Genomic DNA, 25753 nt, shown 5'->3' on the forward strand with positions numbered 1-25753 from the left:
GTCTGATTTTATTCTCTGTCATATAAAACCTTATTGCTTGGAAGAGCGCACAAATCTGTCGGGTATAATTTCAGTCGTTACGCTCAGATTAAATCTTCTGTTTTTTTCCCGGTTACAAAATTAGATCTTGGGGTTTTATAATGCAATTAACTGGTCAATGTTTCTAAGCCGGACCGCTATAATCACCGTGACAGGTCTGCAGATTTTGTCCTGCACTGAGTAATGAAAACAAATTATGCTGTTCTATCTCTTTACGGTTTTGCAAAGTTTCCCTATCTTAGAACTGCATAATCTGTTCGGGATATTTAAAATGTTTCAGCCGGTGTAGCAAAGGAGAAGGTTGGGCAGCTGATCGGAACCGGGGGGAAGCAGCAGCAGAAGCAGCCCGAGCCGCCGCCGGAGCCGCCGAAGACGGGTGGGTGACCAATCAGCCCTGCGTACTATTTAAGTGTTTTGCGCCACATGCCTTAATATGTATCTAACGTAATTACGAGCGATCTGTAAATTTCAGAACCCACAGGCTTGTGCGACATACTGAGCAACGCCGCAGAAAAAGCCATCTCCGACGCGGCCAAGGACAAGGCGGCGGATTCGGCCATATCCTTCGGCAAGAAGCTGCTCGGCTGATCGCGGGATTTTCATACTAAACGTGACATACCCAAATCCGGGTCCTAGCGTATATACTGTATAGACTATATACTGGCTTCTTAAACCTCCTTTTACCGTCAAGCCGCAATTCCCATCAGGTAGGCTGGATAACTGTTGCAATTTCAATGTAAAATTAAAATAAAAGCCACTTTTACATGGTTATTTTCATGTGGTCTTAACCATCTCTGGCTGCATATACGGCAGCTGAGGGCTGTTCCGCTCTCTTCCTTGGTCCTTGTGGTCCAGTTTCATGTGCTTTTTTATGCTCTTTGATCCATGTTTTCTAAAATTCTTTTCACTTCACTGGAAGAAGGGAGACACTTGTTTTCCACAACACAACTTATGGGTGAGACAACCGGCAAAGATAACAGCTGAATTGTTGTTGCAATTTTATTTGTTTTCAAGAAAACAGGCAACGATAAAATTTCCCCAAGGAGTCCAAATCGAGTCTCATATGACCAAGTAGGGGATACGGGGATATGAGTCATTGTTCCCAAATGTATTCCTTATAGAATCTTCTCATCTCTCTTCCATGAAAATAAATTAAATTTAACCAAAACAGGGTGGAGAAAATGGCCCTCGTGGAGCTTAAGATGCCAAAATGCCTGACGTTCGAACAAAGTCTCTGGTATTTACATCTGTAGCTGCCTCAACTGACATTCCAATACAAACACAAATGTGCTAGTTTAGCTTGAAGGGTTGAACCTCCAACTTTTAAGAGCTAAGGTTACAAGAGAGCGAAAAGCCCTGCCTTTAAAACCTGAGAAGGCTGGAATTTTGAAGGGGCTTTGAGGGACGAAAACGAAATGCAGTATAAAACAAAACAAAATCATGACATGTAAGACAGGACAGGACCTCAGTAAAGAAGAAACAACCTGTTCACAAACACCCTACCGTTTAAATGTCCTGTTCGGAATTGACTTCACAAAAACATCTAACAGAAATAGCTGATTTATAAATGTACAGGTGCATAATACAGCAACTCAACTCATTTGGACACTTGGGCTACTGTGGCAGAGCCTTAAAAGCCCTAAACCTTTTGGCGCTAAAATGAAAGTGGGCACTGAAATACGACATGGTTGCCAGGAGCCGAGAGCAAAGCGGTAAGATGCGGTTTGTGTCGTGCAGATGTAGCGTGCCTGGGTTTGTGAAACTAGGACGGCAAACTCCCACAGTCTAACCTCAGAGGAAGTCAAACGCAGACAGACGGACCTCAGGCTGGCACCGTGTGGTCTGTTAACGGCATGGCACCTGCCCAACATGTTTTCGCAAAGCACGCTTTTGACGGAGAAGCAATCGAGGCGTGGATGGAGGTTTTACAAGCCGACAGAAGAGCAGAGACTGATATGGAAACTTGGGTTTTGGGGGGGGGGGGGGGGGGGGGACAGCCTATGTGAAGGTCAGGCCAGCCTCGTTGTACACCTTGAAGACCTTCTCGATGGCATTGACGTACGCGGCTGTCCTCAGGTCCAGCCCCAGGTTGTACTTGCTGGCTGTGCGCATGATTTGCTAGCATGGGGAAGAGTAACGGAATTAGCAACGGATCTCGGTCACGCGCCTTCGGCTCAAGTTGCAGTTTCGTTTGTTTGAGCCTCTGTGCTTTTAAAACCTCCTTGGACACGCTGGCCTAGCAGCACAGTGGGTTGTTTCGTTGTTATTTATAGTGTCAGAAGCCACCCCCAGCCCCTCCCCCAGCCTCAGCCCATCAGGCAGACAGAGGAAGCTCCCAACATACCAGGCCCAGTGAGTCACTGGAGCCAGAGGCCAGGGTGAACACACCAAGTTTATCGGTGCGACGCCCTGTCCCCAAGCAGCAAAATACTCCGCAAACTTGTCAGATCCTCATTTAACTGCCAAATAACACTGCAACTTCATGCATTAAATCATTAGAAAAAATGATGTGACAGCAGCTAGTTATGGCACAATCCATCACCCGTTTATGTGTGGGAGCCCTAGAAGCTTCTGGATGTACTGATCAGCCGCTTACCCTGGCAGACCTCTCCATGGTGTAGGCAAGGCCAGAGTGCACGATGTCCTTCTCGGAGGCGCCCTGGTGGCGGACAGAGATCGAGCTTGTCAGTGCAAAGGTCGCGCTCAAGACCCCGGCAACTCCACTGGCTCTGCAGTGACCACACTGAAGTGGCCAACTGGCAAAGATGCAAATTTTGGTGCAAATTAATGATCTGCTATTCTAGGGCTGATTTGTGGGAACACTAACGACTGCAGGTCCCCAACACAAAGCATGCCTCTGCGTAGGGCACCTTTTATGTCCAGCGAACAGTGATCACCAGTTACTCACCGCCACTCTGGCCTGGAAGTCAGCTGTGGGCACGATGGGTATGGGTCCGCCTTGCTTCCCAAACTTCCTCTCCATGCTCTCCTGGACGGACACTGCGGGGAGGATAAATAGGAAGTGGCCATGGCTGGTGTGTAGTTGGCACGATTTTGGTTATTTTTTTCAGCGATGGAAAACTGCCTTTGTTGCGCGAGCCAAACGGCATTCCACAGGAAAACAGCCACTTGTTTCTGAACTAGTCTACAAAACGACAGGAAAAAAAGGACGAATGATGGTAAAAAAAAAGATTAATCACGGCGTCATTATTGGATCTCTTTAGTGCTACTTACTGCACTTCTGCAATATGAACAGTATTAACTGTTTGAGAGGGTGTGTCGGTCACTCAACCCAACACACACACCCATCAACCGTCTAACCTCACTTCGCTATATTTCGAACAAAAGTTATCGCATATTCCTGAGCATTCGATTATCACCGGGCTGGCTGGTGTTAGAACCATCCCTTCCAGGATGTGGATGAGATGGTGCCCCCCCCCGCCCCCCCAGTGTGCAGTTGGCAGTCAAAAGAAAAAAACATGCCCAGGGGCTGCACTAACGTTACAGCCTCCCCATCCGTCACAGCCACTAGGGACCTACAGGAAGCAGATATTTACCGCGCTGCAGATGTCGCGGTGCACGTCCGCTTAAAGCCCTGTGTTGAGGCAGAAAAATATGCCACTATAGTGCATATAACGGTTTAGATTTTATGCAAAAGAACAAAGGAGAATCAGGAGAGCCGCTCAAGCCAGGTGCAAGGGAATCAATTCAATGTGACAAAGCGCAAACGCTATAGCTTCCTGCCGGGAGCTGTGATTGTTGAAGTCACTCGCCACCTTGTGGCTGAACAGATGTACTACAATAAAAGTATTCCTAAATCTAAAAATTGTACTGACAGGCTTCAACTGTTAGTGTTTGAGTTCATGCAATTGCTATGCCATGTACGTGCGATGTCCGACTGTTTTCTCCTCAAAGGGTTGAAGATGTTGGGTGAGAGTGGATGGCGCAGTCAGTCTTTTGGTCGAATGGTGCGCAAACTCACTGAGCAGGTGGTAGTTGGAGTCCCTCTCGTACTTGAAGGTCAGTCGGCCGTAGCTCACGTGGTTCAGGTTCTTCAGCCACTCAAAGTAGGAGACAGTCACCCCCCCCGCATTCAGGTACATGTCCTGCCGACCACAGGACATGGCATGGAGAAGCACACACACAAATGTGCCGGCCCACAGCCCAACACAAGAGTCTGTTCTGGCAAATGAGAGCAGCTGGGTTATTCCCAAAGGTGTCACACACTGACATTAAGCTGCGACACATATGTATGCAGCGCAGCGTCAGGAAGCACATTCTGACGTCCGCTTATTGGAGTATCTGCGTCGCATGTTAAGTTCACCAGGCGCCACCTGGTGGATCCCGCAGAGAGGATTTCAGACTGTATCACAATGGAAAGGCCCCTCTGAAGCAGCGTGCCCCACACCATAAAGAAAAGGCAGGCAACAGTCATTAAACCTTCCAAGCCTGACCAGGAGCACCAAGCTTTGGCTCCTCACGGTGATGTGGGACCTGGGGCACCGGACGGGTCACAGATCAGAATAACTTTCCCAAGAACCTCTGGGGCAGCGGATTGGAGGCACTGAGCCGGTTACGGTGCTACAGCAGAATCCTCCTGCCATGCTTCTGAAAGCTAATGAGGTTAGCAGGGTGTTCCAGACCTTGTACTGCTTGTGCAGGCCGAATCAAATATCCAAAGGAAGGTACCCACAGGCACACATGCTCTCAGATAGACACGCACAAACACTGTTCCACATTTTTCTTTGGACAACTCAATTCACACGTTTTAGGCCCTTTTGCAACCCAGCTAAGTGGGTTTCAGACACCGCTGAAGCAGAGGAAGGGGGAAATTACTCGTTCTTACCGGAATGACCATGATGTTCCTCTCCAGGAAGATCTTATCAGCGTCGGGGGTTGTGGGCCCGTTAGCTCCTTCCGCAATAATCTGTAGCCAGCACCCCCCCCAACATTGATAACATGACTGTTGTTGTTAGATACATTGTTACATAAATCCACCGTCCATCCACCGACTACTCCAACAGGACAGAGGACACATAAACCTCACGCCAGCCGCAGCACCCCGTCAGACCTTGGCCTTGATGTTGTGTGCGTTCTTCCTGGTGAGCTGTTTCTCGCTGGCCGCCGGGATCAGGATATCGCAGTCGGCCTCCAGGATGTTGCCCTCGTAGGGCTTGGCGTTGGGGAAGCCCACAATGGTACCATGTTGCTGTGGAATAGCGACAAAAACTGATCTCACTCTTGGGTCCTTGAGCAAGGCCCTGGATCTTAACCCAGCTTTCTCAATTGTATGTTGCTTTGGAAAAAAAGCATTTGCTAAACAAGTAAATGTAAAATGTATGTAATCATTGACTTCTAATGAGGAATAGCGTCTGTCAGCCACACAGATGAGCCTTTTAACACACTATCGATATATTCTGCTGCATCCAGATTATGGACAAACCACGAAATTGGATCAGGTGCAAAGAATCAACAGAGAAGAACAAAGCTGTAGGTTGAAATTGGACTGACTGCAGTACACCTGCCACTTCCCTAGGGGGCACCCTAACTCCAGATTTCACATAGGTTGCCTATACTGAAGAAAACGAGATCGAGAGCTGAATGCTTAAAACTGTGCATGGGTCCACAGGACAGTAACATTTCTGGAGCCATGCGGTTTCAGAGTTAGAAGGATGCCTCATAGTAGTCCCAGCAAACATAGCCCCACACACAGATCTCACCAGTTTGTAGTCCTCCAGCTCTTTGGGGTCGATGCCATCGGGGTTCCAGATGTTGCCATCCACCTCACCAACACCAACACACTTGGCACCATAGCGGTGCAAGTAGCGCATGGAGTGCAGGCCCACGTTGCCGAATCCCTGCAGGGGGAGAGGCGTGACAACGTTTATCAGTCCTTATATCAGGTTAAAAAGGCAAAAAATAAGGCTGCAGTCAATCATGGGCTTCTGTCTAGTAAAGATTTTCATAGCCCTCCCATTCGTTTGCCCCCCCCGGTTACAAAGCAGGAACAGACCACTCCACAGCAGACCACCCTGTGAAACACCGTGAACATATTTTGTGTTTATAAATGAAACATGAGACTCTGCTGTCACGTCACTCACACTTTCTGTGTGCACAGTGAACACCCCCATCTCAAAGCAGTAAACACCCTCAACACAGTAAACACCTGGTTGGGAGACCATGAACTTATCCTCGCCATCCCCCCCCAGCTACGCGACCTCCGGGAGTGAGTGCGTTTGTGCACGTGTGCAGGCTACCAGTAATCTACACCAGCCGACTCACACTAATGTGACCCCTGAAACCCGGGGATGACGTCAGCACATTGCAACACGCCCCCACATATTTGACAAGCAGATAAATATAGACTGGCACTCAGAGTGGGGGTGGGACAGAAGAGGCCCTCCCAGTCACATGAGCGCTTTGATGCAGTGCTTCACACAGGATGCGGGTAATCAGACTGGTCAGGTCCTGTTACCAAGTGAAGCTGTCAGTCCCTGTTACAGGCAAACCATAGCACCGCTTCTGTTCCACTGCTTCCTTTAATTCACACCAGCTATTTCTTCCTTTGAAGAATCACTTCATTTTAGCGCCGCGATGATTTTTATGAAATACAAATTAATCATCCTCTCTCCTGATGACATCAGCTGGTTCTGTGACGTCACAATGCTTACAAATATCATAAATTACTTCGCTGTCCCAATGTACTTTAGTGTAAAGCTGTAATGGATCTCATTACAAAGCCACAAACCCTGCACTTTCATCATAATGCAGTTAGAATGATGTCAATGGTTCCTGATGCTTGTTACTTGTCACGAGATGCTTCATTTTGTTCCGTACGATTCTGCGATTGGTGTCAGTGCAATGTGGGGGGGGGGGGGGGGGGGAGATGCCACAAACCTGAATGATAAACGTTTTGTCCGCAAAGCCAGGTGTCAGGCCCACCATGCCCATGTATGATGCCTCGTTGATGAAGTTCTCGATGCCGTGGAAGACTCCGCGGCCGGTGGCCGAGATCCTGCCATGGATCCCTCCCTGACTGATGGGCTTGCCTGTGACGCAAGCGTGAGCGTTGATGTCCTGTGGAAAAGCACAGGGAACGACGTGACACACCTGGCATTGAATTAACGTTTAAAATACACTTCAGAGTTCTAAATTCAGACCACTTATAGCTGTTTGGGACAGAGGAAAAAAGGCAGTCATTTTCAGCAATGAAGAGGGTGAGCGACAAATAAGGCCGATTAAGTCAAGCTGGGCTAAAGGGCCTATCACATGGTAGACAGGCGGTACTGCTATGCTATGACCAGCTGACATGGCGGAGTCAGATGGCCAAAACACGTGGGATTGGCTGGATTAGAGGCTATGCTTCTGGCTGCCTGCTATGGCCAGTCAGGAACCTTGATGATTATTCTCAAAAGCAGACACTGCAGTACGTACATCAGTCACAATATTACCATCAAAGCCTCGCTTGCCCACAGATTATTTTCTCTTTTGCTTAAATCTACGAGCAGTCAGGCCTGGGGCTCCAGCACAAGCTCACGCCTGGCCTGCTTTCCAGGCCTCACAAAAACACTTTGTGTGTCTGCCACGGTCCCTCCAGAGTCCCCCGAGGAGCCGCGGCAAAGGCGGGCGTCATCCAACACCAGCGGAGAGGGACGGTGTGTCCACTCTCACGCTCCTCGCCGGCAGAGTCAACAAAAGCAAGTCTCTCTTACAGAAAGCACCCCCTCGCTCATGATTCACCCCGTGAGACAGACAAGCCCTTTCCTATCCAATCAGACCCCTTTAACATCCTCTCAGAGGTCAGCCTCATGGGCAGGCTTTTAACACGAATGCCTGAAAGCCAACTGTAGCCATCGCCCAGCCCCCAACAGGGCGGGGTACCCCACACATGAAAAAGTACTTTTTCCAAGTTAAACAGTCAACTGTTACATCACAGTTTGGGCTTCCATTGTGCAAAAGAACAAAAAAACATTAAGGAAAATGCAATGTAATGCACTATGTGATGTGGCATACTCATGTTTTTACTGTTAGGTGGCTGAAAAGCATTAGCTACATAATTACTGAGAAAGGAGGAATATTCTTTAAAAGAAAATCTGTCCTCTGTTCCCTTTCACCCCCCTCCAGCCACACCCCCCACCCCCAAGCCCCTGTGACTATGGGAACAATGTGACCAACATCAATTCCCCGCAATCCAGACCAAACTTCCTTGGCTGCCATGGTAACACGACCGTGCAGAAATAAAGACAATTAAAGTCTCTCGATAAGCACTTTGAGAGAGAGCACGGCTTCCTTAAAATCCCCCCTTACAATCCAAGCCACTGAACCCGTTACGAGCATTAAAGCGGCACGACAGGAAAGTGCGTTACGGTAACGTGAGCCCCTGCTGCGCTCTGGCCCCCCCCCCCCCCCCGCAGCTGGTGCCTGGCAAAGTGATTCCCAGAATAGGGACGGTTCTGTTCACATGCCCACCGCCACCCCCCCCCCCCACTCTTCTGCTGTGCTTAAAAGCCAGCACTGTCACTAGCATTGCTCATAATGAACATTATCTTCATTGTTTAATCATTTGGCCTGCTCCTTCTTTAAGGTGGACTTCTGCGACTGAGGTTCTGCTACTGGGAGGTGTGGAACCCCAAAGACTCCAGTGCCATCCTGACCTTCTGTCTCTGCTGTACTTCTGACCTTAACCTGAGACCCAGGAGGGCAGATGGCACAACTTTAAGGGGATTGGCGGGGGGGGGGGGGGAGGGTAGTAAGATGTCATGGCTGCAAGACTCTGGTACGCTGCTGTATGACCCCAAATAGGTAGCGGCATGACAGGCGACATTCGGGGAGGGAATCCGAAACAGGCCAGCAGGTACGGTAAGCAGTATCACACAGCGGCTGATGAAAACGTCAACACAAATCAGTCTAGGTTAGACTGAGTCAGTGATGAAGGCCTTTCCTCTCTGTGAGTTTTCATTTCACATTCTCTGGATAGATAAAGTTAAATAAACCACAGCATTCTGAAATAAAAACCCTTCCCTATGTTCTGTAATGCTCACCCTACCAAAGCCCCTGACGATTGGCTTTCTCCTGTACGGAAAACCTTCAATGCACACCTCAGAAGAGTCCTGAATGCTGGGCAGTTCACAGAGGCAGACGGGGGCCGCGGTGCTGCCCTCCCCCCCAGGTCACTGCCCTGATTAGCATTCCTTTTCTCACACTTAATCCTTGTCTTTTTTAATGAGCGTTTCTCATCCCCCAAGGAAGTCGGGTCCAGAGGGGAGTGTGCCAGCCCCAAACGTGGCTGGTGATAAAGCCACTTCTCATCCCAGCAGCTATTTACCCCACTGTGGGCTCGCCACTGAAACACGCCACACAAACGTTACCATCTCATCTGCAGTGAGAACCCCACTGTGGGCTCGCCACTGAAACACGCCACACAAACGTTACCATCTCATCTGCAGTGAGAACCCCACTGTGGGCTCGCCACTGAAACACGCCACACAAACATCACCATCTTATCTGCAGTGAGAACCCCACTGCGGACTCACCACTGAAACACGCCACACAAACGTTACCATCTCATCTGCAGTGAGAACCCCACTGTGGGCTCGCCACTGAAACATGCCACACAAACATTACCATCTCATCTGCAGTGAGAACCCCACTGTGGGCTCACCACTGAAACATGCCACACAAACGTTACCATCTCATCTGCAGTGAGAACCCCACTGTGGACTCGCCACTGAAATGCACCACACAAACATCACCATCTTATCTGCAGTGAGAACCCCACTGTGGGCTCGCCACTGAAACGTGCCACACAAACATTACCATCTTATCTGCAGTGAGAACCCCACTGTGGGCTCGCCACTGAAATGCACCACACAAACATCACCATCTTATCTGCAGTGAGAACCCCACTGTGGGCTCGCCACTGAAACGCGCCACACAAACATTACCATCTTATCTGCAGTGAGAACCCCACTGTGGGCTCGCCACTGAAACATGCCACACAAACATTACCATCTTATCTGCAGTGAGAACCCCACTGTGGACTCGCCACTGAAACATGCCACACAAACATTACCATCTCATCTGCAGTGAGAACCCCACTGTGGGCTCGCCACTGAAACACGCCACACAAACGTTACCATCTCATCTGCAGTGAGAACCCCACTGTGGGCTCGCCACTGAAACACGTCACACAAACGTTACCATCTCATCTGCAGTGAGAACCCCACTGCGGGCTCACCACTGAAACGTGCCACACAAACGTTACCATCTCATCTGCAGTGAGTATGTTCAGTGGCATTTGGGAGTCTGCTGGTGGTGACTTACACCGTGGGCAATTGTGTTTGCATACGTGTCGGCGATCCAAGACATCTCCCTCTCGCCCGTGCTCATGTCGGGGGCGGGGACGTCGATGCCAGGCCCTGCAGAAAGAAAAACACACAGAACATCACAACACAGGAAGTGCGACAGTGGCACATTTGCTAACAGCCTGAGAGCCCAGACACTTGAGGATCCTTCCCCATATCTTCTCCTCCAACCTCCCAAGCTAGTTTGGGACTAATTATACACACAGGCTGACAGGAGCAGTTTGAGAGGCTCCTCGCTTTGAGCGTAGGAAGGGGGAAATCATCTGAAAAGCCAGGCTAACTCGCACAGAACACTGGCCCTCTGTGTCCACAGCGCATAAAAAGGTCTGATAGCTATGTGTTTAGGCAAATAGGACTGGCTTGAAAAATGGGGTCAGGGGTCTTCGGTCAGTCAGACTGAGGTGGGAGCACGCACCAATGAAGCCCTTCTTGGCCAGCTCGATGGTGAATCTCCTGGTGATTTTTTCCAGCTCATTGTCCTGTATGGGATGAATGGCAAACATTCTTATTAGATGTCAAAGTTACATGCCATTTTGGATTGAAAAACCATCACATGTTAGATGTCACTCTAAATTTTCAAACACTGTGTCTGTGACAGAGCTACAAAAATGCAGCGAAGTGGCGAGGCACCGCATGGCGCCTGCTCAGAGAGGCCAGGCCCAGAGTGCCCCGGGACTGGCAGCCAACTGACAACTCGGCTGTTCTCTGTCCAAGGACAAGGAAAGACCAGCCACCAATCAGTATGTGTTAGCGTGCCGGCCACAGGAAGCAGCGACAGCTGCGGAAATGAACTATTTCCTGTGCACTGTGGACACACAGCAATTAAGCAGAAAGCATACGGCCGACTAACTAAACAACAAGGACACTATTTGCGGGCTTATGATGCATGCAAATGGGTCTCTCAATTTCCTATCCAGCAAGCTCACAACTGAACAAAAATAACATGCTGTGCAGTATTAAGAAAACACACACCAGTGAAATAAATGAAATTATTTCATTTAAATCTCCCTCTCAATACTCAGGTGGTTTTCTGACTTATTTAATCTCTACTAGCATGCTTGAGGGACATAGTAAATAGAAAACACCAGCATTCATCACTTCAGGAATAGCAATCAAACAGGAGCACAAGATGGATCCAGTGCCACCAAGGAACAGGACTGGAACTGCTGACCCACCAGTGGGAAGAAAACCCAATGCAGGACATACAAAATGAGGACAATAACTAATTTTTAGAGCTTGCTGTTGAGACTAAAAAGAAAATGCACTTGTAGCATGAACTACACAAATGCCAGGATTGCCGCTAAAACCTCTGCTTGGTATACAGTGACAGCCACAAAAAGATGGCTTGGAGATGAACTTCATACATTCAGCCAGCAAGCACATCTCCACTGCATGCACACACAACACAAGACAGGATAGGTTAATGCAGAGAAAATGTAGCAAATGGAAAAAAGACAGTGTAACTCCCACAGGCGGTTCTGAAGGTCACACCCGAAACTTACAGAGTAATTCCTGGGGTTAATTTTTACTCCCGCCTTGGCTCCACCAAATGGCACATCTGAAATGGAAGACTCAGTGTGTAAGGCGAAACAGACTACAGAGCTACAGAGCACTGCAGAGCAGTTTATAAACACTGTGATTTCACAACGCCCAAGGGAGAGACGAAGGATCTTACCCACGACTGCACACTTGTACGTCATCAGAGAGGCCAGGGCTTTCACCTCATCCACGGAGACATCCGTGCTGTATCGGATACCTGAGGTGGCAACGGTGAAGAAAGGAGTGATTGGTGATCATTTTCCCAATATGAAGCTTCATGACATTAAGTAGCATCAAGTAAGAGAAGCGATAGCTCAATAGACCAGGGCATTATGGGTTTTAATCCCAGGAGGGACAGTAGGCTACATGCCGCATTTCATACTCTACATAGTCAGCCTATACATCTCCTGGGCTGAGGTCCACCACCTTCTGTTTTGAAATACAGGACCATCCCACTCCAAACCTTGGCCACTATTCTGCGTTTGATACACCAGGAAGTAATCAGGTCTCCAAGTATAAAACAACTTCTTAAATATTCAGATACACGTAAATCCTTTTTTCATTTATTAACCTCTCCTGATAAAAACATTTGCTATGACCTCATTTTTACTGCTGAAGGGTCTTGTTAAAAACGCACCACTGAAAATGTGCGCACACAAATGCTATCAAGCTCAGATAAGCTTTAATAAGCTTTGAAACGACCTTGTGACCTTTGATGTTTACTACAACTGTGAGCCAGTCCCACCCACAGCACTCCTTGAGCTACTAGGGTTTTGCTTAACATGTCCAGCAAAGTTGGCCTCTTCCAGATCACTGAACAAGTCAGAATGCCAAACTGATAAAAGGGGGAGGGAACAATTCCAGCGAGCGCTGACCTAAAGCACATGTAAAGTACAGGCAGACATTCACCTTGGCTGCATCAGCCAAACCTTAATGCAGGTAATGGGTGTGATCAAACCCCAGGACAATTAATTGCCATTTTTAATATGACTTGATTTAATTATAAAAGGAAACAGACACAGGCTGCCCCGAGCTTGCTGGATATAAACTTTCACTTTGGGCTCAGACGTCCAGTCGATTAGAAGATGATTGGTTCGGTCTTCTCCTGCTGGCCAACAACTGCCCGTTTTAATTAGTGTCTCCCGCTGCAGAGTGGAACCCCTGCATACAGACCTGCCAAAAGAGCGAGGCTTATTAAACATCGCACACGTGCTGCTGCTCTGCAGCCCCATTCTGCCGACGCTCAGAATGGGTTTATGAGAACACCCCACAAACACTGCAAGTATGGTGTTTATTCAGATTGCATGTACTTATTGCTTTATTGAAAACAGAAGAGACAAGTGATTAAAAAATAAAACAACTGTATATGAGGAAAGGGATGGTGTTATGAGCCTCCACCCCTTGGGCGGAGGGTAATCCCCATTCCTAAACTGTAGGGGGCGGTGTGTGGCTTTGCAGGTCAGGACTCTGTGGCTGACAAAATAATGGCCCTATAGGGCTCTTGAGCAAAACCCCACTTTTTCCAGGGACGCAGGCTAACCCTGCTCTGCGATTCTCGCCCATAAATCACTTGGACTAATGTGTCCATTAAATAAATAAATGTGCATATTATCCAGGCAGCTCAAAGCCATGCTGAAGACAATGAACCTCGGAGCGCACCAGCTTCAGGAAGAGGATGACCAAATGCTGCCCGCTCCGTCAAACACACTGCAGTCTGGGCCTCAGGCAAGCAAATGTTTACTATAAAACAGTAAATATTGCTGTAGTCGTTAGTGGAATATATAGCTGCGGCTCTGATATGAGGAGGATTCTGAGATGTGAGACTAGTTACGAACTGCCTCTGTCCGGATGGCTGGGTGGGAATGGAAGACTGAAACTTCAGAGCACGAGGTCGGGCGTCTCACCCGGCACAGAGGCAACTTTCATTTCTTCATCTGAGCAGAAACAATGTTTTATCACTCAGTTGAAATTCACGAGGCAAGAAATGACACAAAGCAATAAAAAAAGGAGTTTTATTATACCATGCCCATTGACCATGACTGGTATACTTGTACTCAAATTTTGTTGCACCAGGCATCTAGGTTAAGCCACCAATTGCTTTAGGCAGGAAGCACATGGCAGGAATGGAGCTGCACATGCCTGCTTACTGAGTGACATGAGCCCCAAGGAAGTGTCATGCAAGGACAAAGTCGCTACCCGGAGGTTCCTCCATCACTACAAAAGTACGAGGAAACTCTGCCCTTACACTTCCAGGAGTGGGTGGCCGTATAGACGGACAGCGAGACATCTGCAGAATGGTGGCATTAACTGTCAATATATCTGTGTCTCAATCTCCAAGGCAATGTGCCATCTCAATTCTTCTAAGCTGTTTTGTAAGCCATATCTTCAACACCACAAATCCCATCTGTTTGAAACTCAACAAGCCTGGAATGACGAGTTTTGTTTGATTTGTCTTTAAGCATGCAAGAACAAATTTATAGAATGATGACTTTCGGATTTCAATTGCATGTGACGTATTCAAACCTTATTCAAAACCTGAAACTTGGATTAAAAGAATCTGGGTGGCTTTGAGGCCTGTCAGTTACTGGTTACTCAGATCTGGGTAGAGGGAGGTACAGTGTGGGCCTTTTAAGAAATGCCAAACTCACAGGCTGACACCACACGAGGATTAAGCTGCATTAAATTTAAAACAATAAATGCATCACTTTTCATGCTTCTCTTGTTTGCAGACGCCCTTTTCAACTGTAGAAGTTGCTAAATAAAACAATATAAATTAATCAACTAACAACAAATGTCAATATATAAAGTTGGGCAGGGGGCTATTTCACCCCTGCCCAAAAGGCTGAAAAATTCAGCTGAAGTTCGAGTGGCCTGATGTACAGAGGCATGTGGGGACTCGTTCTCGGCTCATAGGACACACCCCCACACCAACAGCCCACCTGACAGCTGGCCCTGTCTTGCTCAATGTTTCAGACATGCAACTACTCAGCCCTTTTCAGCCATTCCTGCCCAGTGTCCTGTCCTTAGACCCACTACTTACCTAGACCTGCGAAATAAAATTGGACTGATTTGAATAGATATAGTAAAGATTCATCCAAACCAGTTCTTTCATTGCCTCCAATAGAAAAGAACCCTCAGGTAACAGTTTAAGTTAGACAGAAGTGTTTTTAAAGTGCATATAGGCAGAAAGGCTATCGTAGGTGGAAGTCAGACACATAATAAGGCATAAGGGCTGAATTTTTCCCTTTTACACATGAATCATGCATAGTTTGACCTGGAGACGAAGATCCATCTGCTTGCGATTTTAAAGTATGTGTCCTTAACTATGCAGCATGTCTGCTACAGTTATTCATGCATCACACGGATCCTGACGCGTATCAAAATGTTATTTCAGCACATTTACGGCTGCCAGATCCAAGGCCCGGCTGTGTCGAGAACATAGCCAGGGTCACCTGTTATTTTACAGGTGAGAGACCCGCATAAATTCCCGTGACAGGTCACCCAGAAGGGCACTCAGGCCGGGTCAGTGTACAACTACGTGACACGTTACGTGTCGCTGCACAGCGCGTCCAGGAGCATTTCCATTTCGCACACCGCCTTTCCCAAACGATTATCAACAGCAGACATTAATAGCCGCTCAAGTAAAATAACCGGTTAACCCCAGGACCCACGTTTATGGTTGGTTAAATTGGAATTACACGCCGGTTCGGGCCGCAAAGCCGCAGGGACAGGAGCGCATACTGTTACGAATAAACGAGCCGGTCGCCATCGTTACACTCGCAACCAGTAAACCAGCTATTTTTGTTTGATTATTGTCTGCTTCTTTATTTCCTGAGTGGGGGCTGGCTAGCGGGCACTGAGTTACGGCTAACGTGCTTATCCTTATTAACCGGTAACCCGGTAGCAAGAACAGTCAACAAGCCGTTACATTTCGTGCTAGCGACGCATAAAGCGCCTGCGCCAGAGGAGGCTCGCGGGACCCTCGCGGACTCATCGCCGCCCGTCCGCTGACAGGGACCGGCTCACCTCCTTTACACGGCGTCCGGTGCTGGCTGTGCTGGGCCCGGTAGCCCTCGATCACTTCCCACTCGCCGTTGTCCCGCTTGATGGGGAACGACACGCTGAGGACGTGGTTACACGGCTTAATGATCCTCAGGATGCCCCGCACCCGATGCCTCTTCTGCTCCGGCGTCTCTCTGCTCTTCAGGTCCTCCACCAGCTTGTTTTCCACGATGGAGGCGCCACGGTCGAAGAAGCCCTCTACCATTTTAAAAAAGTTGGGGTCGTCTTCCTTCTCTCCTACGGCTTCGCTGTAGCAACGCACCCGCATCAAAGACGCGGAAGCCGGCAGGATGGAGTCGGCGCATCCAGAGGCCAGCGTGCCGCTGGCTCCACGAGTCAGCAGCTCGCCTAAATACCTGTACATTCTGAATGAAAGGAGGTAACTAAATGGCTTAAAAATGAAGAAATAAAACGCGAACTGGTATGACAGTAACGTGGACTGAAAGAGGGAATGGAGGGGCAATGCGAAAAAAAATATATATATGAAAGGAGACAATGACAACTCCCTACCGAATCCCACCCAACATAAACCTGACAGCGTACATGCAGTCCGCTGGCTTTAAAAAGCAGGCGACGGACTGCAGTGGCGCCGGCGCGAGCGTAGGGGCGGGTCCACGCCGCGGAGCGCTACGAGGGGCGGAGTCTTACGAGGGCACGACCCCGCCGTACTCCACAGACAGATACACAGTATAAATAGATACTGGCAGCCTAGGGGGGAAAAAAGCGTGAGTACTTGGGTCAATCATGAATACTGTCAATGACAGGAGACAGAGTGCGTCTTTATATAGCTGAATAAGTGATTCTGAAGATTCTGCTCGTCTGCATTATGTGGGAATATCTTTGGTGCAGAACCAAATCAGGTTCCACGTATTTGGAGGAACACTGAAATTCTGTTGCCAGAGGTCCGGGGGTTGGGTGGGATAGGACAAACAGCAGTGCAATAAAAGGCAAGGCAATATAAGAATAAGTGAACAATAACTGAGCAATAAATAGGTGAGGCAATCATAACATTTCTATAGAGTCAAGGATCTGCTTCGGAAACTTTAGATGCCAGGGTGTCACTCACTCTCTCTCTCTCTCTCTCACACACACACACACACACGTTTGTATTAATTTCTTAATGGGGACTCTACATTCATTTTTATGGGCAAACCCTAATCCCAACCATGACAGCCGTAACCCCTACCCAGCCCTAACCTTAACTATAAGTAACCAAAAAAAATACAAGTGTTTTGGAGTTTTTAGTTTTTTGATCAACAGTCACAGATTTTTATAAAATTGGGGTTATTCTTTTTGCAAGGTAAAAAGTTACAAGTTTTCGCTACATTGTGGGGAAATCTGTTCTTCACAGTGTCATGTTTACAAACACAGACACAAACACACAGTGATGTGCAGAGATCTTTGAGGTGCTCAAACAGGTGGGCGCCCAACTCAGTAAATTTACATGATCGGGAGATTTTGCGTGATTGTCAGTTATTGAAAAGGGCATGTTTAACATCAAAGGAGGATCAATCGTGGCCCCCAGCCAATTCACCAGACAGACGGAAACCCAAACAACACTCAGGGAATGTGCCAGCTCCATACACAGTCAAAGAAGGTAGGGATCAAACCCATAACCTTGGGGGGTATGAAGGGTTAGGGTTACCCACTGCTACCCACTGAGCTACCCCTAATAACACTCAGTCCCAGCCAAGTGCGGCTCATTAAAGAATCTTTTTTTCCTTATCATTACAACTTTAATATCTTTAAAAGAATACAGAAATTGTCTTGTCAAGTTCAGTCTCTGCAGTTGAAGGATGGCCAAGCTTATTTATTCCTGCCGTACTGTCATGTTATTTACTACCATAGAAATTAAAGCAGTTATGAGCTTCTAGCTAAAAACTATACAAAATAATGAACAGTTACTCACAATGTGTCCTTGGGTTTTGTACAAGGTCCAGCCCCTGAGCTGTCGGCTCGTAGTCCATGCTTACATTCCGAGGTGTGTCAATTTTCTGTTTCGTGAACTTTTTCAATAAATTCAAATTCTAGTTAGTGCCATGAGAAATTTGACCTTTTCGGTAGATTTAAAAAGAAAAAAAAAGGACAGATCTGACAGGCACAATAGATTGTGATTTTCAGAATTTCACTGACAATTTGCATAAGTAGTTGCAACGACAGATTTGAACTGAAAACAAACAAATATTTTGAGACTAACATTTTCATTCTTGGGATTTTGTCAGCTGTTATATGATGTGTGGGTGGCACCCTGGGGAGACATCTGGACATTTTAGCTTATTTTCACTAGGAACGATAGGATAGGACAGACAGACAGAGAGTAAACCAGAGAGGGCTGGCTCCGTGGAAAGCTCTGCTGCATCAGATCTCCCAGGTTAGGGGATCCAGTTCTGCCCCCACTTAATGTATGTGTGAAGTTTGCATGCTCTTCCCTTACTGCGGGAATTTCTGATCTTCTTTTGCAGACCAAAGACGTGTGTCTGCTGAAGTTGCAGTGTGTATTTAATTTAATTTGCATTACCACTTGTCGGTTCTCTCTGGCGCAGTGTGAAAGCCAGCAGGTTAGGGCACTGGAGCTTGTGAATTGCAACCCTGTGGCTGGCCGAGTGATGTCACCACTGGGCCTTTCAGCGAGGCCCTAAACCTCACCTGCTCCAGGGTCACTGGCTGACCCTGCTCTCTGATCCTTACGTCTATGCTGCTATGGATAAGAGCGTCTGCTAGATGCATAACAGTCAGTAACTGAATGTAGTCGGTGAAAGAGAGTTCAGCATATGTTGCATAAGGGGTGATGCACATTCTCCAGTACAGTATGGAAAACTTGATGTCAGGTCTCCATTTCAGTATTGACCATGCAGCTAGTAAGAGAATGTCAATGTACTACAGAAAAGGCACAAATAGGCGCTAAAGGATGGATACTCATTATTGGTCAAAAGTACTGGAGGGCTTGGTCAGCCAGTTTGCTCTAGCTGGGGCTGATCTCACACCGACACACACTGACATTCGCAGTCGGCAGGCTGCAGATATCTTTAATGTTTTTTTACTCTTTTTCTTGTCTTTATTATGGGTTGGTGATAAGCCTGAGATAAACGATGAAAGACAAGTTAATTTAAACATGTGAAAAATAATATATCAATCAAACTATATTATGCTTATGATCCAGAGTGTGAATTAAGAACAATCTCTACCGTGCTAGTAAGAATCGCATTTTGGGTCTGTGTAATACGACCGTCAGTGGTGACGTTCCTCTAATTTGATTAGCCAGTTCATGGTAGATTTCTCAGCATGACCTTGCTCTGGCAGAGCAGATGGTGTAATATTGTACACAGCATAGTATACTATACACAACATATTTGTATGAAGCTCATTTTGATGGACTAACCTCAAACCTCTTGAAATGAGTCAGGTTCATTCGTAAGTGTTAAAGTCTGTAGTTGAAGGTCTTCATCAACCAGTTCTGTCCTGCAGTCACCGGTCTCATTCATTCCCCATAGCACTTTGACCAGACTATCTCCTGCCCTTGCATTGTATTTCCTGCTGAGCCGGTCTGGAAATACACTCCTTTCCTACTTGCTGAGATCAGCATTAAGATGCATATTCAGTGGCACAGTTGATTTGTGTATCTGAAGTTGTGTTTAGGGGTTTCATGCCTTGGCACCCTTCCACGGGCTGAGAGTTATGTGGACAGAAGCCTGGGTGATAACCAAGGCTCAGTGGTTTTATGAAAGGGAACAGTGGGGGACAGAGAGAGAGAAGGTGGAGAACAGGGCAGCAGGCTCACCCCAGTGCACTGCTGTGTCTTGGGCCTTCTGTCACCTAGAAACAGATCACTGGGGATCCTCTTCCCCACTTTCTTTACTCCCAGTCGCCCTTATGTGCCCCTTGTGCATGTGTTATTGTAGCCACATTGCGTCAGGCCACACTGAGAAAAGGTTACATCTGTGGCTTAATCAGCATGATAATTAGTTAATTCCAGTGTTTCAATGCATCGACGAAGTGAAGAGCTTGAATTCACCAGCAACTCAATAAAAGCAGCTCCATAAGAATCATCAACTAGCATGGCATGAAATTGTATTTCTTATGTGGGGGGGTCCCCTATGGCTGCAGCTGTGCAGGCTGGGAATCCCTTTGCTGGCAGATTGATATCATCATTAGCCCCAGCTGCTCCAATGACATTGGCTGAGCCTGATCATAACTTCTATGTTGCCTTTGATAAAACTATCAGCTCAATAAACTTAGGTGATTTGGGCCGGCCTGGTTTCAAACTAGGCTGAAGACCTGCGTACACAAGCACAAAGATTTATAATGAGACACGGCAGAACTGTGAGATCAGAGCAGAGACCACAGTGCCACATTCTGTCAGTATCCCAAGCGTCTTCATCCAGTGCCATACTCAGATATGTCTGCTGTTACTACATGACAAAGTTCCGTTTCATGCCATTATGAACATCAGCTTAGCTGTCTGTTGGTCAGTCACTCATCCCTGACTGACTGCTATTAGGGCTCTTCACACTTTATACATTTATTTTTTATGCATATAGTTACTGTAGTTTTTGTCCACAGAACAAAGTGTTTGTATTCTGTAACTGTACTCGATTCCTCATTTATTTGACATACGCAAGGGCAAAAGTTAAAGGTCACTGCAAACACTCAGACCCTCCTAATAAGCTGGGTCTAGATGTACAATGTGAGGCTTGGAATCTTGGAATCTAATTCAATTCATTATCAATTAAGCAGATAATTATCCCCATTCCAGATGCGGGACGTGGCTGTGAGGACAGACCCCCCCCCCCCAGCAGGATCCACTGTGACGTCCCCATCCAAACGATCCCCTCTGCGGCCCCCCTGCACTCAGCCTTTTGACTGGACTCTGCACTGCGATAGGCAGATAAGGTATCTTCTGATCCCCGTGGATCCTGGCACAAACAGTTCCCTTTACTTTGCTTAAAAATCTCACAATTATTAACTGTCCCCAGTACTGTGAGGGGGAGTGGCAGAATGGCCAGATAAACCTCTGATAACCCCCCAACCAGCACCCTCATCCCGCATGCACTGTCCTTCAGCAGGGGTTCACCCCAGTAACTGTATAATAAATGACTCCTACTTCTGACATTCTGCCTTAACAGGCCATTGGGTCTTGTCCTTCCTATATTATTACATTACACTTTCTGCTAAATGCACTTAACCAGAATGACCTACTTGGGTTAGAGTTTTAATGACGCTTTAATTATTCATTCAGTCGAATGCTTATGGAAGTAGTTCAAGTTTAATAAGCTTGGCTCTGTGTGCCTTACAGAAGATGAAGACTATGCTGTATGATCTGGTGCTGGGGCTTTTCTTTGTCAGCCATGTGATCTTAACCTCAGCCCCCCTCCCTAACTCCCCCCCAAGTTTTGCAGAAAGCATAGCAACTGGAGGGTTGGGTCTGTGCTGTGATTGGCTCACACAGACAACACCCTTGGCACAGAGGGGTGAGGGTTGTGTCAAGGGGTTATAAATTAAGCTTGTTTTTTCCCCTTCCTCTCTCCTCCCTCTCCCCTATCTTAGAAAAAAAGTCCAGTGCACAGAATATACTGTAGATAGTCAGTGACATGTTTGTGTTGTTAGAGAAAACTGAGCTGTTGGTAGTGTGATGGAGGTTGGTGAGGGTTGGGGGTTTCGTTCAGTGACATCAGTCTAGCATTTAGATCTTGTCGAGTGTGGAGATCTGGCCATATGTTTGCAGGCATCTGCGGTTGGTGTTTAACAGACACCTTTTCCAAAAGCAATCAGCTTACGACCATCCAGGTACAATGACAGCTTAATAAAATGAGATGATAGGCACAGTAGGTACCCGGAGGCTGCGGCCCAACTCTTCATGTTAAAAGACTAAAAGAACCACAAAAGTGTCAAGCAAATGCGGCTCCCTGATAAAGGAGGATGATTTATCAGATATTACCGAAGCTACTGTGTTCACCAGTATTTTGACAAATATAATTTTTTCCTGCAAAATACCTCATAAAACAGGGTAATTTTGGCTTAATTCAACAAATGGTCCATGCTCGGGCATCTCAGAATTGAACAATTTTGTGGCACTTTGTTTGCCCCTGGGCCAATATGAAAAAACAAAATTTCTCTGGCCTAGCATGTTAAATTTAGGAGTTACGCTGACTTTAACTTTAATGAGATTTTTCCTTTGTTTGCAAAAATGCCTGGTCGGCTATTTTCAGATGCCTGTGTTTTTGGAACGGTAACACCTAGGCACCGGAAAAAAATTGTGGATATACAAGTCTTTGGCCTAATTCCATATATTATTTATTCAGCTTGTAGCATGTACCCAACTAATGATAAAAACATTTTCTAAACATGTGCCCCTATTCAATTTTGACTGGTATTCTAAAGGCCGTATGTCAGTCAGCATTGTAAGTAAGGTCACCTAACATTATTGACATGTATTCATTACTCCATACTCTGCAACTGCACTTGGTATCTTCCTCTTATCTGCCAAGAGGTGCGCACTACAGGTCACCAAACATCCCAAATTTCCATATCAGGAGTCCTGCCACAAGCTCAGAATCTCAAGGGGTAGTAAAAATATTGTCAAAATGGAATGCTACAATATTGTCATTGTGTCATTTGAAAGTTCTAGGTTTGCTTTACTACACATAAACAATAATGGTGTTTTTTGTTTTAAGGGTTCTATTGAATTATGTTTTAGTCACCCATGGTGGTGATTATGCAGCAACTTCCTTTGTGTTAGATAATGTTCTATTTTGGTTACTGAATTTATGCCTGAGAAAAAGCTTAGCTCGAATTACAAAAAATGTAAACTTTGGTATAGCTAACATAGTATGAACATATTCCAGATGTCTTACTTTATGAAATATTTCATTTAAACAATGGAGGCTCAACAGTCGCTCAGTTAGTGCACTGCATGTTGTCTTTGTATACTTCACACGCTTCTGTAGTATGCTGGGGGCGGAATTATTCAATTCAGCAATTATTATTATTCAGTTATAAAAGTTACAATCAGAGCACAAAGAAACAGGAAGCAATAAAGAACTTGCTAAATTACAATCAAATGAGTAAGATATCTAAAATATACTTTTACTATTACAGCTACAGTTCAGAGACGCTCGAGCGTGGGCAATACCAAATACTTATTAAACTGAGCCAGAATGACCCAGCAAGATAATACACCAACACAGAATGTGCTAATTCCTCCCTTTTTCGCTGCCACTTCAAGAAAAAAAGCAATTTTATGTCCATCAGCAGGTTCCTAGTCTTCCAGATTACTTATCAACTTAAGATGGAATATGCACCTGACACAGCAGCTGACTAAATAAACATTAATTCCATTTTAACACTGTAAACCATGCAATTAATAATAATTATTAGTGTATAATGAACGCGAATAAAATAGAACAAAGAACGGTTATCACATGTTCAATGTAATCCTACAAAACTTTTAATGTTCTGGTAGCCTTTATTAAACATAATTTTTCTTTTCATAGTAACCCAAACGCTTTCTGGCATGAGAAATGGTGAGTAACTGTAAAGGAGTTTTAACCTTTTATCTGCAGCTAATATTGCTAGCATAGTTTTGAAAACAAAACAGAGCTAATATTATACTGACCAATCTGCCTCAGGGTATATGTTCAGTAGAGGGCAGAGGTTCCACTCATAACTCGCCTGTTGGTCAAAGCAAACATGGCAATTCACAACCAACCGTCAACTCCATAGCTGTTAGTAGCAAAAACACTAAAATCGAATGCTACAAAGCAGCGTTTCTCAAACCAGTCCTTAGTGACAAACAGACAGTCCACATTCTTGCTCCCTCCCGGCTCTCAAAAATGTGGACAGTCTGTGAGCCCTGAGGACCGGACTGGGAAACACTGCTAAAAAGTAAATTAAGGAATTAGCAATAGGTATTTTATACAACCAAGGAGAGGCATATCGATGCAGCTAGGAGCCGGATGTCGAGTGGGAGGGCCAATGTCGAGTAGGAGGGGTAATGTCGAGTGGGAGGGCCAATGTCGAGTAGGAGGGGTAATGTCGAGTAGGAGGGCTAATGTCGAGTGGGAGGGCCAATGTCGAGTAGGATGGGTAATTTCGAGTGGGAGGGCCAATGTCGAGTAGGATGGGTAATGTCAAGTGGGAGAGCCAATGTCAAATAGGAGGGGTAATGTCGAGTGGGAGGGTCAATGTCGAATAAGAGGGGTAATGTCAAGTGGGAGAGCCAATGTCAAATAGGAGGGGTAATGTCGAGTGGGAGGGTCAATGTCGAATAAGAGGGGTAATGTCGAGTGGGAGGGTCAATGTCGTGTAGGAGGGGTAATGTCGAGTGGGAGAGCCAATGTCAAATAGGAGGGGTAATGTCGAGTGGCAGGGTCAATGTCGAATAAGAGGGGTAATGTCGAGTGGGAGGGCCAATGTCAAATAGGAGGGGTAATGTCGAGTGGGAGGGCCAATGTCAAATAGGAGGGATAAGGTCGAGTGGGAGGGCCAATGTTGAGTAGGAGGGGTAATGTCGAGTGGGAGGGCCATTGTCGAATAAGAGGGGTAATGTCGAGTGGGAGGGCCATTGTCCAGTAGGAGGGGTAATGTCGAGTGGGAGGGCCAATGTCGAGTAGGAGGGGTAATGTCGAGTGGGAGGGCCAATGTTGAGTAGGAGGGGTAATGTCAAGTGGGATGGCTAATGTTGAGTAGGAGGTACAATGTGGGAGGGGTTTATAACATATCATTTGATACCCCAACCCTCATTATAAACCTGTCCTACTCGACATTGGCCCTCCCACTCGAACGCTCTTCTTCCACTAAGTAGTGAGGGGAGAAATTATTCTTTTTTTTGGGACACAGGTCATTTGATACAGTTCACCTAAAAGATTCGTTTTGAGCTACTAAACAAATTTTGTTGTATTTCTGATACAATGACAATAAAGTGTCATATTAAAATCATTTTAAATCATATCATATTGCATCTCTAAAATCCAGCTGCAGCCTCTGGAAAATCACTTCAGGTGTAGGATATATGCTACACCAGTAGATGGAGTATTTCAGTCACGACCCAGGTACGGCTCTCAGAAATGTACAGTATAGGTTTAACATACAAGACACCAGAGATTGTCTTTTGCTGGTCCTATAGGGTCGCTTGCCTTTTCAGCAATGGTGCTCCGAAACTGAGTTTCCCCTTAATGTGCCTGTCGCCACACTTTAGTTTCTACTGCAACTTGCTACAGCACTGCCCTTGGTTCACTCCTTCGGTTCTCTCGTTCTGGGGTTCCTTTCCTAACTTATATAGTTGTAACCATTCAGTTACATGCTATAAATACAATGAATTATTTAAATGATAAATGTGCACACATACCAATCATCGGTCAAAACATTGGTAAATTTGGCTGAATTATAAAGGCCAGTAGGGCGACTAAATAGCCGTCAGCTCTTATGTCTGAACTGAGCGCTGACCAAAAAGAACCTGAATGCCCATCACTCAAGGAGAGACTCTCGGTCGTTAGTTCACTGTAGGCGTGAATTAGGTCCCTGGTTCAGTTTTCAGCCAATCATATGCTGTCTTACAACACGCCCTTACATGCCTCACTGGCTCTCACTGGCCGTAGTCCAGGAGAGAAGCAGCATTGACGTCATATTTCTGAGGACAAGCGGAAGTGTATAATTCTTGTAAAGGACTTGTTCCCCGCAAACGAGTCACTCGCGAACGTCACTTCAAGATGGGCATATGGGTTTTTGTTTTGCAGCTTGATGTCATATTATGA

The 25753-nt window shown here is 46.5% G+C and overlaps 1 protein-coding gene across 1 annotated transcript; it reads right to left on the reverse strand.

The window, feature by feature from the left end:
• Positions 1-1024: 1024 nt before the first annotated feature.
• Positions 1025-16577, reverse strand: LOC125715312 (glutamate dehydrogenase, mitochondrial). The gene is made up of 13 exons (XM_048986628.1): positions 15969-16577; positions 12079-12159; positions 11906-11961; positions 10819-10882; positions 10363-10457; positions 6937-7116; positions 5760-5897; positions 5111-5248; positions 4886-4966; positions 4022-4145; positions 2948-3039; positions 2636-2698; positions 1025-2157 (listed from the first exon to the last, which is right to left on the reverse strand). Exons 1-13 carry the CDS (start codon positions 16366-16368, stop codon positions 2038-2040), a joined length of 1632 nt encoding a protein of 543 aa, XP_048842585.1. The 5' UTR covers positions 16369-16577; the 3' UTR covers positions 1025-2037.
• Between the last annotated feature and the right edge of the window lie 9176 nt (positions 16578-25753).

This window comes from Brienomyrus brachyistius, chromosome 20 (assembly GCF_023856365.1).
Source record: "Brienomyrus brachyistius isolate T26 chromosome 20, BBRACH_0.4, whole genome shotgun sequence".
Lineage (NCBI taxonomy): Eukaryota > Metazoa > Chordata > Actinopteri > Osteoglossiformes > Mormyridae > Brienomyrus > Brienomyrus brachyistius.